This window comes from Pygoscelis adeliae, unplaced genomic scaffold (genome assembly GCF_000699105.1).
Source record: "Pygoscelis adeliae isolate BGI_AS28 unplaced genomic scaffold, ASM69910v1 Scaffold113, whole genome shotgun sequence".
Classification (NCBI taxonomy): Eukaryota; Metazoa; Chordata; class Aves; order Sphenisciformes; family Spheniscidae; genus Pygoscelis; species Pygoscelis adeliae.
The window spans coordinates 3154439-3174784 of NW_008825108.1; the positions used below are offsets into that span (position 1 = coordinate 3154439).

General features: G+C 37.3%; 1 protein-coding gene across 1 annotated transcript in view; it reads right to left on the minus strand.

Moving 5' to 3' along the window:
• The window catches only part of NAV3 (neuron navigator 3), a 280691-nt gene that overhangs the window by 24848 nt on the left and 235497 nt on the right, over positions 1 to 20346 (minus strand). Inside the window, exons 20-25 of the mRNA XM_009327527.1 lie at positions 19579 to 19631; positions 14720 to 14743; positions 12309 to 12386; positions 3765 to 3848; positions 2023 to 2134; positions 559 to 695 (exon numbers count right to left, since the gene is read on the minus strand). Coding sequence (XP_009325802.1) covers positions 559 to 695; positions 2023 to 2134; positions 3765 to 3848; positions 12309 to 12386; positions 14720 to 14743; positions 19579 to 19631 — 488 coding nt within the window. The remainder of the gene's footprint in view (positions 1 to 558; positions 696 to 2022; positions 2135 to 3764; positions 3849 to 12308; positions 12387 to 14719; positions 14744 to 19578; positions 19632 to 20346) is intronic.

The following is a 20346-nucleotide window of genomic DNA, read 5'->3' on the forward strand; positions in this document are numbered from 1 at the left end:
ATTACACAAATCAGGAATGAAGGCTGATCAGTATTTTAAAACAAATGTTTATGCAGGTAATATTTTTAAAACAACAAAAACATATTTTCCAATTATTTACTGAAAGTATTTGATTAAACCCTTAGCACTATGTGGTATTTGTGTGTTCCAGTTGAGAAGCATCTTAATTTCTTTAAACATCGTACTACTTTTACATGAGAATTATTAACAGATTTCAACTCCCTTCATAGCTGGGTAACATATTTGAGTCAAGCCTTTGAATCAAACTCCGACTGAAGAAAAATCAAACTGGGTTTCAATGTGGCCCAGAGATGGTTTTGGCCACAACAGGGTTTTTTTGTTTGTTTGTTTGTTTGTTTGTTTTTAAATTATCCTGACTTATGCAAATAATTCCCCGCTGATATTCAACACTTTTTAGTTTGCTGGTAGTGTCACAGTATGGATACACGTGAATTGCTTTGTATCCGTCTGGCCCCACAAGAATATTGTAGATGAAATGGGCCATTATGCTACTCAGGCACTAGGAAACGACATAATAGCTAAAAGATAGGTTTAAACCTGCTGAGTACTTACCCAGTTTTTCTTTTTCTTTTTCTTGGAGTCAGCATCGTTACCGCTGCCAATGCTTGAATGGCTTGTAGCGCTGTTGATGCTGGAAACACTTTCTGAAGAATGTTGCCGCCTTATACGTAAATCTAAAGAAAAGAAAATACTGTGAAATCCATCTGTCTCTGTTTCAATACAATAATCATTCTTGTATTTATGTAGTATCTTCCTCCTCAAAGGGAGCCTAAATGAACATAAACGGCATTGATCCTTGCAGTGGCTTGGATTCAAGCTATAGCAGCCTGTGAGAAACCACATGGGGGTCAATGGGGATGCATACAATTAGGCTAACATTAAGGAGCTTCTCCAAACTGAGGTCTTATTGGCATGAAGGCGATGATCCCACACAGCAATCTAGGCAGGCGTAACCTCATAGCTAAGCAGTTTCTGTTACAGATGGATTACTTGACTTATTACTATCACATGTACTACAATTCTTTTTCTGAGGAGTATAGGGACTACTTAACTTGTAGCAGGCCTAATCAGTGTTCAAATGCTACCTTCTAATATACCATGATTGAAATAAGCAGGCAGGAGTTAATTAAAAATAAATGAAACAAAATAACCAAGAAGTGGAGAATATTAGAAATGGTTGGTGAGGCTTTCGAGTTTCAATTTCTTAAAAGTCTCTGATAACTTTATCTTAATCACTGGAAAATATTCTTGGAGAACATACCCACTAATACCAAGGGAAATTACTTTTTAGATTATTTTTTACTTCCTAGAAGTTAGCTTTGCTATACTCAAATCATGCAATGAAATGACCTTAGGGCAAACATCTAAATAATGACCTCTTTAAAGAAAGATCAATGACACTCTCAAAAATGAATGCTGCTATTTTTTTTTCTTCAAGTAATTCCTTTGCTGTTGCTTATCAACAGGCACTTTTGAAGTATATATTTATCATGTGAAGTATATATTTATCATGTGATGTCTGCCTAACTGCAATGAGAAATTAATTCAGAATTTAAAACGCTTGCTTTCCTGCACTGATTTAGCACCTCGTGAAGGAGCTGAGCTGTTTTCAGTCCATCTCTTAACAATGAGTACAGCAATTTTCAGAGCTACATCTCACACTGCATTTCCAAGGTATAACCAAGTTTAGCCACAAGACTTCACTAGTGTCTTGGGCGTACTTCAGTACACAACTGCAGCAACGGGGCTAACTCTTGACACCCAGTAATCAATTCCTGGCCACCCAGTTCTGAGAAGACAAGGCTCCAAGAACTAACTCTGTGGCAAACAGGAAGCGCATGCAAGGTTTCCAGCTCTGGAAATACCACAAGTATGCCTACTACGCACTGCAGAATGTGCTTGCCCTTGCAACAGAGTCCCCAAAATAACAGAAAAGTAGTGACTTAGTTTTTTTTTCCGGGGAGAAACTCTGCATTTATTTTAATAGTGACGAAAACATACCTTTGTGGGTATGATCAGGACCGTTCAAGGCTCCTTGAATAGCAGCTTGTGCAGCAGAATTCTGGGCTTTCAGCATTTCAATGGTTTCCCTTAGCTCTATAAGCTCAGATTCCTGTGGGAAGAGCAAAGAGAGCCTAAAATGTATGGCACAAGAACAATGTTTGTCTAAGCTAAAAAAAAAGACAAGATAAGAGTGGTCAAACTGAAGTTCATGGGACTGCTTGGGTGAACATAAGGGCAACAACTAAGTAGAATGCATAGTTTCTCTCCAAAGATATTAAACTCAACTGACATATCCTTTTGCATTTATTCTATATAAAGTGATCACGATATTTTTAAGGTGAACAAAACATTTTTAATAAAGACTAATCTAAAAAGGGTCTCAATTGAATATCCATTATAAAGTTAAGAGAAATCCAACAATTTTATTGTGAAAGACAATAAAACAATTTGAATTACATCCCGTAGTATGTGAGGCTACTGTTTGATGGATGAATCTCAACCTGAATTTGTGTATTTTTCAAAAGACTTAACTTGCTAAATAATAATTCAATTAAAAAACCCTGTTTAGTAGCAATTGTCCTGTGAGTTGAAGATAAATTACTCCACTTGAGTGCAGGAAGTTCTGTATTAGAATGCACAGCCAATTTTAATTAAAAAATAGCTTTTGTTACTGCTGCATTAAGCCTGGCCTTCCATCCTGTATTTATACAATGAGGATTAAAGGAATTTAACCTCAACAACAGAGAAAAGAAAAGAAGGAAAAGAACATGTTCCAAATCCTTTAGGAAAGAAGCTTGGAGATGATCTGTTTCAATGTCACTGCTTAACCTCTTCTGGAAAGAAAACCTTCTGAGGGAAATTATACTTTGTAAAATAGTCAAAAGTTTGGGTTTTAAGAAAATTCCACTGTGGGTTTTTTTGCGTAAGATGAAAAAAAGCAAGCAATACAAATATTTTCTATCCAGTTCACAATGAGTCTCACCATATTTCATCTGTTGCTGCTCAACCAGACTGTGAAATGTTATTTTTAGAGACAGCTACACTGATTCCAGTGGTGACTAATAGCTCACCGATATAGAGTTTCTTTCACAGTTTGGCTCAATGAGGCCATTCTGTTTATAGGATACTGCTCAAAATGAATAAGGGCAGAAAGTTGCAGAAGTTCAATCCTGGAAGGTGCTAAGCAGCCTCTTAATCCTGAGCTTGGCACAGAGGCTCACATTAAATTTACTACCTATCAGGTTTAGATTTTTTCCCCCAGTAGTCAAAACAGAACAGTGAAAACAAAAACTGTTTCCTCATGAATAGGATACCCAACCTGCATTAGCACTCTGAATGGAGTCCTTTTTCTCCACTTAAAGTTCTTCCCTTCACATAATTCTATTATTCTGACAACATTGGCAGGCTGGAATGAAGCACTCCAGCAGGTTATGATCACTCATTGTTACAGGATCTTTCAGTATGGATTAAACCTAGAGTCACATATGTTTTAATTAAAATCTGGCAACGAAAGATTTTATCTTCAAACTATTCTATGATATTGTCTGGGTAAACCTGATGCTGCACAATTTAATTCTCCTGGAGCTTTATGAAGATTTGATCGCAACAGCCACTAAAGAAAGATCTGTCTGTCTTATTGTCACAGCTGTCCCTGTTTCCTTTCAGTGTTTTTTAAACAAAACTCTAATATAATCTGCTGACTGTTTTCCACATTAAAGCATCTGCTTTGGTAAACGTACCTTTTGTTCAGCTGTCATTGTTAGACTTTGCAATCGGCCAGTCATATTTCCCAAGCTTTTTTCGAAAGCTGCTACTAGATGAGCCTGTGAAAGAAACAGAAGACAACATTCATCGTGACAATGCAACAATTTTCCCAGATCTATTTGTTTTTTAAAAATATTTTATCCCTCCAAGCTCATCTTCTCCAGCTCTTTTCTATTAGTTTTAAACTCAGACTGAGCTAAGTTGGACAGGTGAAGCAGTCAAGCGAGCCCAGTGTTCCTCAGGCTTCTTTAGCCCCCAAGGAGATTAGCTCAGGTATCTCTGCCTGGAAATGAATTATGGATTTAATGCCCTGCTTTGAGTTTACTGGCCAAAAGAAGTCTGCTCCCAAAGAGAAGTCCAGGAACAATTATTTGCAATTACTAACACTTCAACATGGGAATTCAAGAACTTTATCTTAAAAGGTAAGTTTTAACCTCACAAATAAAACTCTCCAGAAGAATCCTGAGAATCGAATAAAAAATATCACAGGTAGTTTTATAAAAGGTCGTTACTTAGCCTATTCATCTTATATTGATTATATATATGTGTATGTGTTGTGTGTATAAAAGTAATGAAGAACGTATATAAAACAAATACATGTACAAATGTATATATAAAAAACAATCTTGAAAATTGGAAGTCCTACTTCTCAATAAGAAAAGCAATAAAGTTGAAACTGATTAAAAGATTTTAAAAAATTAAAGCTTCATTTTGTTTTCTAACAACATTCACCCTATACTCTATGCAAGCAAAATTTATACAGACAATACATCAACCCTTCATTGGTTCTAACTGACATCAAGCTTTGTAGGCAAAGAAGGACAAGTGGTCATAAAGAAACCAGCAACCTAAGCGCAAGGAAAGTAGGAATTTAATTTTTATGAAATTCCATAAAATTCCCTCCATTCCTCTCACAACACCAAATAGTAAAAGCAGAAGGAAATACTTCTTTTCCCTTTACCGTCTCAAAAGTGGTAATAGGCAAAGTTTTCAAATGTATGCACTACAATACACTTGGAAATATAACTCACAAACAACATATTTATATGCACAAATGGATTAACTGAGCTTCCTCACTGAGAAAATTTATTTTTTATTATACCAGTACAGGCACACAAAGTGCCTGGCGAATTTTTCAGTCACAGATTTGCATGCTTGTACAAGCATAGTTGAAATTGTTCAAATGTATGTGGTTGTACTGAATCTGAGATAAAATCAGAAAAAGACATAGTTCAAAAAGGATTCTGTTATGCACTTTAGGAGAAGGAAAAGAGCTTCTTGCCACCTTGCTCTGTGTATTATTCCTCAAATAAAAAAAGATTATCATATATATAACAGTGGCCCACTTCTGTATCTCCACTTCAGAGCTGTTATACTGATAAGTGGCTTTTGTGTTTTGTAAATAATTTCGGATTGCTACAAACATTTCAGTATCTTGTAAACTCCTTATTATATGCTTATTAACCTTATTACAAGTTTACTCCTTGTAAATTATATTAGCAAATAATTTATTTAGTTTCTTATGGAGATAGTGGTCAATCCACCTGCTTTCTGCATCTGCAGGGGTGCCTTAGGGATAATTCTTTTGGTGAAGGACACATACCCCCGGGACTAACTTTTGATAAACATGGGACTAGATACATATGCAATTTCTTAAAGATTAATTAGTAATTGTGTATATTCCTATTGTAACATTTATAACAGGCTATATTCTTGAAGTTATAAGTTTAAATAAAATGAACTTGGAATATGTGTCACATGCGCCTCTGAAACCTGTCAATTGATATAAAGTTATTCTAGCTGGTTTGGAAACTACAGCCTTCAGTTGTTTTCACTATTCTATTCCTCCGAGAAGATAAAAGTAACTAGTTTTTAAACTTACTGTTCACTTTAATAATGAGCTACATATTAAAAATATCCAGACTAATTTATGGTGTTTTAACTCCTAAGATGATGACCACTGACCCAGAACACAATCAGAGACAAAGTAGATGCACTACCACAGAATTATAGCCAAATGTCTCTTCATTACATGTGTTTAACAGGAAACTAATGGAGCTCTCTGTTCCCTGCCTCATAAAAAATCTATAGCTTGGCTGATGGCCCGCAGTTCTGCTTTAACATGAGAATAACAATGGGGACTGAGGGCTTGAAAAGAGGAATCATTTACTTAATTATGCATTGCTTTTGTCTGTTTCTCACAATTAGACTGTGATAGTCACAGTTCTTTGGTACCTAACTACGCATATTTGTGCGAAGTATTTTCCTATTCCATAGCTACAACTTCAGCTTATATTGTACATGAATAAACCACAAGGAACTTATGGGAAAAATTAAGGAACTCACAGGAAAAATTAAGAACTAAAAAGCATCATTAAAAATGTCATCAAAGGTCACTGAAACTATTAAGTCATTGTCTGATAGTCTAGAGAAAGATAGCCATGTCACAGCTATGGATTCCTACTAAAATTCAGCCTGTATTAGAGTACATTACCTTCTTGGAGTAGCACACTAAAATTTTTGCATCATAAATGTAATTGGATCAAGACGATGGATCCTTCATAACCCATTTGAGATAAAGGCTATCAGGTCTTGATTTGCTACTAAGAAAGACAATTTAAAGATCCATCAACCGAAAACTATTCAAGAAAAAAACTTCAATCGCATTGTTCGTTACTTTAAATGTTTATTACAACAGAATACTCCTCTATGGAATACAAAGTATTAATTTTAAATTCAGAGTAATAAACTGTGCTGCTTTCCCCCATGGCAGCAAATGTTTATTTATTCAGCAATCCAGAGAACTCCTACTTGTTGAAATCTTATGCAGATTTGTCCCAAAAGAAATACTATGTAACAAAATAAGAAAAGTTAGTTTGAAAAAGGCTAGATTATCAGTATATTTATATGTGTGTGGAATTATGCATAAAACATATGTACATATACATTCCCATTTAAGATCAGACTTTGCATTTAAACAGTTAAATGCAAAATAATTCAGAAAAGAAAACAATTGAAACAAATAGAAAGAAGTAACTGTGACTTTAAAAATGCTGATTAATAATTAAAAATTCCAACTAGAAACTTCTTTTGTACTTATAAATTTGGTAATTGATTTTGATTGGATTGGTAATCCTCAGTTTCTGAGTATTATTTACTTTATCCAAAAGGATCCATTCTTTCATTCTCATAAAAATATTTAGGAATAGAATTTTTTTTTAAATTTACAGTCAATCCCTCACACCTTAGAAATCTCTGTGTTAGATTCAGTAGTTTCATTCATGGCATATATAATTTGAATACCATACGAAATAGCCTGAATACTGCACGTGCTTTAAATAACACTTATTCTAAAGTAAAAATATACCTTCACAATTGAATACAGCATTTGTACTTGGAAATAGATATACTGGAATTAGAGTTAAGTAACTGGGCATTACTGGAAGTATGCCTACAGCAAAATATATCCATTTTTAACATGATCTACATATTAGATACGAAGATGATGTACAGCTCTTAATCTGTAGATCCATGACATACAGATTAATTTTGACTTCTATTAACATGTGAAATTCTCATTGGAAATAGCCAAAGAGATATATGCTCAGGGAATGACTTCAGTGCTAAGATGACAGATTTGATTTTAAACATTTCCTTCTTAGCAAACGATCCCAGCCAGCCAAACCCCAAACACCTCAGCTCTTAGGTTTACAGCCCATCCTGAACATGACGTTGGCATATCCAAAGACTATCTGCTGACACACTTTGCAATTTGACCTGCGGTGTTCAGGTTTATAAAAGAAACGTAAATAAATAAATTTCCTCCCACCTGACACGGCTGAATGAAAGGAGGTGTGAGAGGCCAGAAGGGATCGGGCTGATTGCAAGAAGCAACTGTACATCTGGTGACCTTTTCTGTTCGCCGCCTGCTATTATCTTGTTGTTTGGCTGTAGGATAGTGGTTCAGAGCTGGCCAAACAAGAGTATTAGCCAGAGAACCCCCTCCGCTTTCTACTGGCATCCTGGGTCTACTACAGTTTGCAAGCATGCACCCTTCAGCTTTATACAGTACAAAGCACTGATCAAAGTGCCTCCAAACAGGCTGGGTTCAGGCTGCTCGTTGGAATTTGAGCCCTTGTCAGTCACGTAGGAAGTCTGCTGGTTGGACACTTTCTGCACTGAAAGCAGGCCCCTTCTTAATTAGTATTGAGATTTGCCCTTCAGCAACATCAAAACAGGCACCAGGGGAAAAGCCAGAATCTCAGAAAAAAACCTGTAAATTAAGCATCCAAACAACAGCTGGGCCCTGCTTGAATTCAATCATATGCAGGCAAAACACTTTGGGGTTAATCAAATGAAATAAACTGCTGAAATCAAGCATAGTACTTGAGTCCAGCCAACAAAACCTGAATAATAAATGAAACCAAATAAGAAAAGTCTTTGCAGATGTTTCCAAAATGCCTGAGAAGTGCTGTAACTTCCAATTGACAGATTTTGATATAAAATAATATATCAAGGAAAGGCTTGATGAAATAGGTCAAATTTCAGCCTGACAGTCTTTTAATGACACATGTACTACTGTCACCAACAGTCTTTTGTGGTGAACCAAAGACAGACAGGAATAGTGTTGAAATGAGATGGATAAGATGCTCTTTTTTTTCACTCGCATACAATACTTTTGCTCAGTTCTACGAAGGGCGGTGGTAACAACAAATTCAAGCCTGACAGAAACTGTGAGGGAACAAGATTTCTGGCTATTAGTAGTTTCCTTCTCCAGACTACAGCGAGGAAAGAAGTGCTGCCCATTTTCAGACACTGAAAGTATGGAAATCTGGGGGAGCTAAGATGATTGCATTTATAGAAAAGGCATCAGAAATGACTGAGTAATTTTCTGGTCAGCAAAGGCACTGCAGAAGATACTCTGGTCATACAGGTCTCTGCCTGCCAGAGATGGATGTAAGTACAGAGAGAGAGGCCGAGTGACCAACCTTTTTTCTGCATTAGACTTATTGCTCATTCAGGTTTTAGCCTACTGGAGTGCAAATGTGACTCAAAATGAGGGTCACAGTGGTAGTATCCATTTAGAGAGTAAAACATGCTTTTGATTTCTTCTCTGAGGATAAATTCCAGCTTTTGTGATTAGGACTATTTCTTCCTTAAATGCCAGGGGCTGGTGAAGTATGTCTCTTAGATTAGGAGATAAATGATAAATGAATACATGCAAGTAAAGCATTGCTAAGAAAGTACAAGTTAATGAAAATTAGAAGCCCACCTGGCTCTGTCATAAGTTGTCGAATTAAATAAAGCATTTGTTAGTTACTCTCAGAATTTTCATGAAAAGTATATAATCACTGGCACTTAAATATCAGTTCTGTAATTAGACTAAATTTCAGAGGCCATATCACAATTAAAAGGTTGTATATACACTCTGTTTTCAAGCTGGATTTTATTCCTGATGTTTAAGTGATACTTCGTAGAATTTATTTACATAAATTTCTTAAACGGAATTAGTACTAACACATCTTTAAAGGGTCTCTTTTGATTCTTTGGATTTATGTGGCAGTGGGGTTTTTTTTTATGCTTTACATCTTCTGTAACAGAAATAGCAGAGAAAGAACTTAGAACCAGGCTTATTGTGAATTACTTTTCAGTTTTTAGTTTTGTAAAGTATATACCTCATTACAGCATCCCCCAAAAAATTTACTTACAATAACTAGTAATATCTACTTTTCTTTTAAGATTGTTTTCATCATTAAGGTGTCTAAAGCCCTTGTTCATGCCTGGAGAATTTGAAGCCTCTAAGTTTCATGCTCCTGACAAGTTTAATTTTGAGGGAAATTCCACATGTTGGGGATTTGGAAAAAGGAAAGATTTCTCTGGTACCATTTAAAAACCCCATGTGCTAAAAGGATCAGCTTTAGGGTTGCTCATAGGTTTAGAGTTTAAAGACTGTCTCCATGGAGATGGATTAGAAAGTGGGTGACAGTCAAAAGAACGTGATTAAATTAACCTTTATACAACATACAGTGTGTGTGCATATATATATACACACATACAAGCACATACAGGTTTACAAACGTGGTACTTCTGGATAGGCAAAAACAGATGCACATGTATATATTTTTTAACTGTCCTGTTGAAAATGTTACCCCTCCAGTTAGATCAGTAGAAAAGCTATAGGTATTCTTATTAGGTGTTCAGAAGCCCAGAGGCAGTACATGGGACCAGATCCCCAACCAACATAACATGAATTAAACAGATTAAACCCAACTTATTTCTCACCCATGCAGCAGAATTAGTTTGAGTGAAAACCAAGCCAAAATGTAACTATCCATTTTTAGGTTGACTCACTTTCTTTGAAATATGGACCAAATCTAATTGTAACTTGGAGCTGACTTTGAAAACTTGTCTGGAATGGGTAATGTTATTAGACACCAGTCTGAATGGTGTTTACTCCACACAAATGAATACGGACCGGAGACATAGGCAATGACTTCTAACTAACACTGGGGGCAAATTGGATGCAATTGGCCCAAACGAACCGAACAGTGGCTTCATTGCTTCAGCTGCAGGGGAGAATGCCCTGCCATCCTCACTCTATTGCACTTGTTACTGTATTATAGGCTACAGCATTGCTGGGGTGACTGGAAAAGGATGGAGACTAAAGAGAGTCACCTTTCAACACATCAGCAAGAAGGAATATGCTGGTGCTTTCTGTTCAGAGCTAGTGGAAGGAGAGAAGGGCAAATTGTTTTTCTGCCCAGAGAGTAAAGTGAAGCATGGTACCAAGAGCCCGAGTTATCCCCATCAGATGGGCTCCACACCAGCTCTAGTACAGGCACCTGAGCACAGGCCCACCACAGGCAAACAATTTAGTCTTACTGATGTGGCACCACTGCTCAGAATCACAGAGTGGTTTGGGTTGGGAGGGACCTTTAAAGATCGTCTAGTCCAACCCCCCGGCTGTGGGCAGGGACACCTTTCACTAACTAGATCAGGTGCTTGCAGGAATCAAGCTAACTCTTCCGGATATCAGCAGGGCACTCAGAGTGGATGTGGGGATGTCTGTGATTGTGCTGTCTTGCAAGCCCAGCCACAGCCCCACCTCCCTGTGCTCCCCACTGCAAGGCAGAGCTGCTGCAGCCCTGCGTTTTGGGTGGAAAGAAAAGTGCCCTGCAGAGAACAACGGACTTGTTAGCAAACACGACTACCCGAGGCATGCTGGCTTAGCTCTTCTGATCTCTTGGTGTTGGTTTTAGTTTGTTGCTCTCAGGATGGGTGAGTGAAGAATTGCCTAATCTGGCAAAGATGAAGATCAGTGTCTAAAATACATGACAGATAGAACTCCATACCAAGGATAGGCGTGCTGGCTATAACTTCCCGAATGAATAACCCAACCCAGAATCTAGCTTTTGAATTTACAAACATTGCAGGACTCCAATATTGTCTGCTTCACTAGTTCATTCTCAGAACTCAGGACAGACTGGCAACCCATACTGCTATAGCGGTACAAACACCCACATGTGTTCTGCAGCCGTTGTTTCAGAGCAGAAAGTGCTAAGGGTAGCTCTTCCACATTTTCACGTGTGGCAGTCCTAAGAGAACAAGTACCTTTCCCACAGCATGAACACAGTACTACTTCACCATCTGAAATAATTTCTTGAAAATAATGTCAGTATTTATAGATCTAAATACTCAGCACATCTACATTTCAAAGAAAGGCACTTTATAGGTTGCCCAAGACATCAGGAAGCTGCTTTCTTGAAATGTAAAATGATACTCTTGCAACTGCATCTCAGCTCTCCTTGGGAATGGTAACTATAGTTATCTCCTGAATTGCATTTAAAAATCACTATACAACAGATTGTTCAGTAACTATCTGGTAACTTCATCTGAAACCATAGTAACCAGACAGGATTGTAGCTCACATTCCCTATCTGGCATTATTTTCTGATAACATGTTCAATAACTCATATTACCAGTGTATGACAATGGGAAAGAACACCAGGGAGCTCTCTGTGAAATAGCCCAGTTTCCATTAGTTACATAACAGCATAGTTATTGCAGCATACAAATGCTATATACAATTGTATACTGTTCTTCCCTCCACACCTATGTGTGTTTTGCAGGGCTTATATTTGTGAAATGAAACTATAATGAATTCTGTCAGATTTTTTTTCAAATCATGCCCTTTCTTTGGTTGTGTCTCCTTACTTTTGGGCTTTTTTTTTTAATTGACTCTGAAGAAAGAGTGAAACTGAACTGAATAGGACTGTTGTCACATCCAAAGTGTGGAGACTCTCATTTCTATTTCCACTGTGTTTATTACAAGATTTCTTCTGCTTGAAGCTGAGGCAATACAGACACTTAATGAAATAATTAATTTCAAAAACACCAAAATAAATAAATAGTAAAAGTCTTCCAGATCACGTGTTGGTGCTTGAATTGAGTAAGAGCCAGTAGCCAATCTGATAATGTATTCTCTGATATTGTTTATGATCACAGGCAAAAATACTTACATTTGCTGAAAGCTGAGATGTAAGGGTAGCAACTTTCTCTTGTGATGCAACCAGCTCTCTCCGTAGTTTCTGAATTTGCTAGATTAAAAAAAAAAGATTGCTGTCAGCATTTCAGCAATTACCTTCTGTTGTGGGTTTTTTTTTGTTTTCCTAAGGGATCACTAATGGGTTTACAGTATCTTAGTTTCACATTTTAATCTCAGAACTATTCAGAAATACAAATTATTAGGAGTTGGCACTTAGTGCTGCTCCAACTGTTTTCTTGCACTTAACCAGTGGATGAGCTAGGATCCCAGTTAAGGGAGCACATACAGGCAAATGCTTAATTACTTCATATGTACAATCTGCTGTTGGCACATGTAAATGCCATGGGTTTTTATCGAATTCTGTAAGTTCCAAACATAGCCTTAGTGCAATCAAGGATAGCAGCCCTGGATGAGATCTGAGATTATGAAACATGAAAGAATTTGAGTGAGGTTCACTTTGCCTGACTGTAGACATGATGCAACCAACATATGTTAAATGTCTATATTAGACTCAGATGAACTGCCAAAAAGTACTCCCTTGCTGCCTGGCATGAAGAAGGCTTCGATGACTACCTCAGACACAGCTTTTTGCCTCGTGGATGTCTAAAGTTAGATGAGCTATAGTAATATTTTTTTTTTTCTCTAACACAATACTTCCTACAGTCCCAGAGATTCAAACATGCAGCCTCTTTAAACCTTATATATCTTTCAAAAACTTGCTGGCCAACTTAAAAAAAAAAGTAGCTTTAAATGTGACTCTTGACATGAAAATATACCTAATTCAAGGCTCCTGTATCCTTTAATGAAAAACAGAATCCTTAAGAAAAATATCTGTTTACATTTCAGGTAGGATAGATATCTAGCATGAAGCTTGCACATAATTTTAAGCTCATTTAACCCTATTTGAGATCTTACAGGGACTCCAGGCATTGCACTGAACTTAAGCACAGCATGGAGTTTCACTTTGAAACCCCTTTCATACTCAGACATAAAAGAAATTATTCCAGACTAGAGAAGTAAAATGTCTAAAACTAGCATAGGAAAGGGAGCACGTAACATTCACTAGTAAAGACTATTGCAGTACTTTAATTTTATGACTCCCATGAAAGCCAACAGGGAATATTGCACAAGCGTTAAGAATGAACGAGTTCCTGTACATCTGTGATACAAAAATAGCTAGGTCATTTATGCTAGCTCAGAGCAAAGGAAACATTATTGAGTTGTTCTCCATCCTGGACTGCTACGTTCCTTTTTCCAAGTTTTCTCTTTGGTTTTCAATAGCAATTATTTGACCTTCCTGCTTAAGCTGCACTTTCATCATGTTCCTGCAACTATACAGAAGTAGTTCTCATGAAGTGCTGTGCAACATCTCCTGCAAGAGCCTCACAGAGCAGACCTAGATACTGAGAAAACATCATGTAGAAATACACAGGAAAGAAATGTTGTTTCACCTCTGTATACAGCCCTATATAAAGGGCAATGAAATGAACAATTGTCATTTACACTACTGAGCTATGGCATGTTTTTCAGCTCCTTTGCTTTAACTTTCAGAGAAAGGAGCTTAGAAAATTCAGGTAGAAATTATATTGAAATATGCTGCGGCAAGTAAGGAAGAATATGTTTATTTGTTCGACTTCCTCAAAATATCTGTGAGTTGACTTTTTCTCTGACAAGAATAGTAACAATAGGAGCAGCATAAACACAGGAGTCGGAAGGCATGTGGCTCTGTGAAGTGGAAGTGCACCCCTTGGTGCTGCATTTTATTGCTGCTACTCCTTGATGCCCTTTTAATACAACCAGGACTTCATTTTGAGAAAGGCTGTAATTGTATCCAGCTGCTGACCTGGGCTTGTCACCCATTCTTATACACTGTGAGGAGAAAGAAGCTGTTTTCCATGTCAGATTTCATCTATATATGAAATCAATCCGCGTTGCTATGAAATCCATCAAAGTGGTCAGCTTCAGAAATTTAATATAATGCAAAATGTAAGGGAGAGAAGTTCAAAGCGAACATTTGAATTATTTTTCTCCTGAAAGGCAGCACATTACCTAGAATTGCACAGTCCCTTAGATCCAGTACAGAGTGGTATTAAGTCTGAAATCAGACGTATCACAACTCCTCCACTCAGAAGCCCGATTGTCATTGATTCTTTTCACCTTTTCAGAACCTCAGCCAGGAGGCATTCTTCAGCATGATGCTAAGAAAACACCTTCTAGTGCACTAGAAGCTGCATCATCTCTTTACCAATTCTTCTCAAAAAGAGGTACAAAGACACAGGGTGTCTTTTCCCCAGCGACTCAGCAATTTAGCCATAGCAGATAAACAATAAACTTTAAAATAATATAATGCAATACACAACTACAGAAATGAAGAAAAGGTTTTACCTCTGAATGTGCCTTTTCTTCTGCCTGGAAGGAAACAAAGAAGAAACGGCTTAGAAACAGACTGCAACATAATTGCGGTAATAGAAAATAAAAGCCAGCTACACTGAAGTGAAATGAATAGTTTCACGGATCTATTACATTTAAGGAAGGTATGCAGTAAAAACAATAAATGGAATTCTTTTCAACTTACTTGGCAAGGCTCCAGCTGAAACCTCAAAGAGTTTGCCAGCATACTGACAACATGAAACAGTAGATAAAGGGAGAACAGGAACAGAACTGCAGAAACTGCAGCTACATTTCTAAGATACAAAAGAAAATTTGCTATGCTGTCACTGCATGGACCTTAGTCTGTTACCAGCAAACTTTTACACCATAATGATCATTATGGCTCCTGGAACTACATTTGCTTTACTGTATACTGAGCAATATTCCTAATAGACTAATCCCTGCTAAGAGAAGTTGGCAGCATACCAGTAAAGTATGTATGGGGGAAGGTGAAGGGAGAGGGGTACTTGCACTTTAAAATAATTTCTTCCATACAGAGTACTGACCAAAATATTAAGGGCTATCAAGGCATGTTAAAGTTTCAGCTTCAACTTGCTAATAATATTCAATAATTTTAGATATTTTCCATATTGTTATATATTGTGTCATATAATGATGCTATTTACTCAGCAGTCTTTTTCAACAAGCTAAGAAACTAAATAATTGCAAGGCAAACCTTTGAAAGTCATTAAATTTGTAAGCATGGGAGTAGTCTAATTTAGGAGGCATTTGTGGACAGAGAGATCTTGCTTCAGTGGGATTCTAATGGAAAGGAATGGCGTGCCATGAGAGAGGAACCCTTTTGTAACATAAAATAAGAATCAGTTAATGTACTGGAAATCAGTCCACCCCATGATCTGAGGCGGCCCAAGTTCAGAGAAGCAGTCTAACATTGTCTGGAAGAGAAGTAAGCAGTAAAAGGAAAATGTGGGTAGAAGAATTAGCTATAAATAACACTAGAAAAGCTAAGAAAACCCAAGGTAAGAGTTCCTCAGAAGTTTCCCTGACATCAGGCAGTATCTGTGTTGTTACAAATTAATATAGCTGATTTTTAAGCCTGTTTTAAGCACAACTTTTGTGTTGTTACAATTGTAATAATTTATTATAGAAATGTTTCCTTACTTTACCAGGTGTAGGGGGAGAAGACTTTTAGAAAACGCCTCCTTCCATACATACTTATCTGTTAACAGTTACTAAAAAGGCTGCAATGCTATGATATTTCCCTGTGCAACACTTAGAACTGCTCTTGGCTGAAACTACTGTAATACCTGATACATCACTACATGGGAATGATTTAGTATAATGATTGTTTTATTTGCCAGCACTGATGTGACACACATACTGATACTAACTTTCTGATCTATATTCGCAAAAAGGAGATCTGCCTACAGAAAAAACTGAATTTCTCATTATTGTTACTTCAAACATGTAGTGCATGGAAAGTCACAAAGGGATCAAGAAAGACCGTGTCCCCTTATGAATTCTACTGTGCCAAGAAAGGCAAAAAAAAAAAAAATATTTAGGGTTGGTGACCTTTTCCTGAAACTGCCATGTGGGGATGTGGTCCCTCGTCCCTAGACCACCGGCCCCCGCTGATGAAGGCAGTGCTACATCTTGTTGCCAGATGACTCCCTCACTGTACAAGGAAGTGTTGCCTCTCTCCTGGAGTTCAGAGATGTGGTTCCCACAAGTCAACTTTTGTGGGCAGTGGAATAAGTAAGTGAAAGAACAGGATTCTGGGCATACTATCAACTTAAAGAATAAAATCTGACAACCAAATACATTTGAGCAGTTTTTATTTAAGAGTTCATGCTGATACCATTGTAACCCAGCACTCAGCCATTGTTCAAAAGACTCTAAAAGGAAATAATTTTTTTTCTCCCTCTACTTCTCCATCATATCCATGCATCCCATCCCTGTAAGGATTATTTTTTTCTTTTTTTTTGGAAGACTTAAAATATTAACATACAAATGACATGTCCTTACACATCTCCTTTGAGCTTGGCTTAGCACAGTTAATGAAGTCTAGGGATTCTAAGTGTATCTAATGCTGAGAGCCAGTGCGAGAAATATAGCAATTAACTAAACATGTGCAAATTGCAGTGTCTCACCTACTGAGCAGGAGGAGATTAAAATTGGAGACAACCTATCATAATTTACACTACCACACATCTTTTTCAACTTCTCGGAGAGCTAGATATATTCACTGCCAAAACTGAATCAGTATTTCAACCCTCCAGTCAGTACTAAGTCTGCTTACATGGCATACTTTTCTGTCAAACCAAATGTTCGTCTCTACATGCATACCTCTACAAGCTAGATTTCCAGTCTATTCAAGTAAGTCCTGAAAACCCAAATGCAAATCAAGAAGAAAGCAAAATACATACAGAAAATACTGGTGAATGCAGAACTTCTGTCTCATTGGACTTACTCATTGCAATGGCAGCTGAATCTCATATTCTAATTCTCAAAGAAACAATCTTCAGAGAATAACGTCAAGATTTTCAACTATCCTTTGGTAATAATACATAAAGATCTTGATCTTTATTTAGTACTTTGTCTGAATCTCTCCAGTGATTAGGCTACAGAAAACCACTAGCACCAAGGCTTAAGGCAATGCTTGAGAAATCCGATAAATATATTTGATAGAGATACTTATGGAAAGGCAGCTGCTTTGGAATTCCTGCTTAGTGATTTTGGCCTGCTTAAGTAAGGTAAAAAAGCTCTTGTACTCCTTGAATCTAGTAATAGCTGAAAGTGAGTTACGTGTGCCATAACCCTGTGAAGCTATCCCTTTCTGGAGGAAATAGGGCACTGCACCGTATCATTGAACAATGAAACATTGTTCTCTGCTTTCTGCTGATGTGATACTGATTGCCAGCCTTTCATGTTTCTGTACTCCACTTGTGCAGCATCTTCTGATGAATTGCTGAAAAGTTTAAACTTTTGTCATAGGATGAGAGGGATCAAGCAGAAGAAATTCTCATTAAAAATCATCCCTAAAAGGTCAACTCCAGTAATTTTGTCATACTAATTCCTTTCTTGCCCTTTACAGATTTTTCTATAACTTCCATTATCTTGTCTACATAATCCGTAACTTAAGGAGTGGAGCTTGGCTGCAATGTAAATTCACAGTCAGACATTTCAGAAGATATTCCACTGGCTTACAGTATGAACTTGGGTAAACAGTTTAAAGTTTGTTTTGCAAGAAAAATACTGTTCTCTAATATCATGGGGATTAGGTAATATTTCCAAGATACTCTGTAATCTTGAATGATAGCAGGTTATATAAATAGAAAGTATTAGTAAACCTTTGCTACAATACACAACATTAGAGCAGAGAGATTTCAGAATTACTGACTGACCGGATACTGAATGCATCCTGTGTCGCTTTGCAATTTGATTTTTACCACCTATCAGTTTCATACCATTCTTCTAAAATTTGATATCAAAGATTGAATTCTAATTTTGGACACCCCACCCCCCCATGCAAATTGATCATAGTGTCTCATAGACAGGGAAATAGTAGTAAAACTATTTTCAACTACCAAAACGTACGTGAGAAGCTTTGCTTTGAATATTAGTCATTCCTTATGTGCAGCCCGTCTGTATGTACATTCTACCTCCCCAAAATAATTTGGGGCTGATCTGGACAGGAATTGCTTGCAACTTGCTGCGAAGGCCTGGACAAACCTAATGCCTGTGTACCTGATGTTTTAGACATGCCCCTGTATAGACCTTTTTATGATTAAACAGAACCAGGAGAGGCACCATTGTGGTAGACGTTGTGCATGGATGCAACCTACTTTCCAAGCTAACATGAGTTTAACTTTGAGATAAGGCTACCAAATGGCACAAATGCATCAGACTGCATGGGCTCGGTATTCCCAGGCAAGAACTGGCGTTGGCTCTGGGTAGAGGAGTCCATGTCATTCCCAGGATGTCAGCTGACACTATTCAACACCTGAAAACACGGAAACAGACTATTCATGAATGCATGGTATGAAAGCAGACAAAGTGGGTTGCCCTCCCGTGAAAAAGGGCTAGTACAGCACGTAATTGTAGTTAGCGAATAGGTTGCAAAGCAACTTGCTGTGTATCAGCAAGGGAATGTCCAAACATGTTTAACTCCTCCCATATGGATGATTTCTTGTTAGGAGAACAACTGAAGCAACTACTTACGCAGAAGGTCTCAAAAAAGTTACCAAAACAATAAAATGGAGAAAAAAAATCAAAACCAGAACGTCTGCTTGAGCTAGAATACAGTTATTACTCAATCTAATTAATCTAAGATTAATCTTTTTTTTAAAGACACCCTTCTCTTTGGAAAGAATATCTAAATACTGTCATTTGCAACAAAGATCAGTAGACATTTAAACTGCAAATTGTCTCTCCCTTACCCTGAAGCAAAGTTGTGTTTTCCAAGAAGTGTACCTCGAACAAGTGACGTGACAAAAACACTTTGTAAATTGTGCAATTAGAAAACTAGCTGAAAATAAGCAAACCTACTGAAAATTAGCAACTGCAATAGCATAAGGGCCCCCCCTTAAAGAGAGACTCCCAGACCATTACCTTCTTTTTAGCTTTCAAAATATACACTAGGTGATTTTAAGCAGTTCTAAGCAAATCACATAAAAAGATGAAAATAATGTATTCTAAAATAGCGTGACAGTAATACCAAAGTTGAAAATAAATGTTCCTGCTTTATTGCCGTACAATTTTAATCATCCTAAACCTCAAAGCATTGAAAGTTTCATGAACAATGAACAAGAACAGTGGCAGGCAGAACTTTTTTCTAAAATGTCAATACTCACCGTAGAGTAGAGAGAGGATGTGCTGGAGACAAGTGATAATGAGGACCCATGTACTTTAAAAAAAAGGAAAATAACATGAAATATTGATGAAAGCATAAAACTTCCCCCACGTAGCTCAATAACTAAACATCTTTTTAAAATGAGAACCAATCTTCCATGAAGAACAATTATGACCTATCAGTATAGAAAAGTTATTGATATTTTTTCCTGCACTTAAAAAGATTGTTCTATACAAAAAAAGCCCTTTCCATGTAATGAGGTAGGAAAGTGAGCCAGTGAGATTCAGTATTATTGCCAGCAAATCAAGCATCACTTTTGTTGTTTTGACAACAAATCACTTGATAAACACACTCTTTAGAAAAACTAGAAATTGAGCTGTTTATATACCTGTCCAAAGCTGGGCAAACTTATTTTAATAAGAGACTATGCTTTGCAAAACAGTTCACATTCCCTGGGGTGAGCTCCCAGGCTTTGCTCAGCTAGTTTCGCCCCTCAGCACAACGCAGACCCATGCATGCTGGCATTTGTAGTCCATGTGAAGGCATTACTGCAAGACATAGTGCCATATTATAGAGTAGAATCATAGAATCATTAAGGTTGGAAGAGACCTCCAAGATCATCGAGACCAACCGTCAACCCAACACCACCATGCCCACTAAACCATGTCCCTAAGCGCCTCATCTACACGTCTTTTAAATACTTCCAGGGATGGTGACTCAACCACTTCCCTGGGCAGCCTCTTCCAATGTTTAACCACTCTTTCAGGAA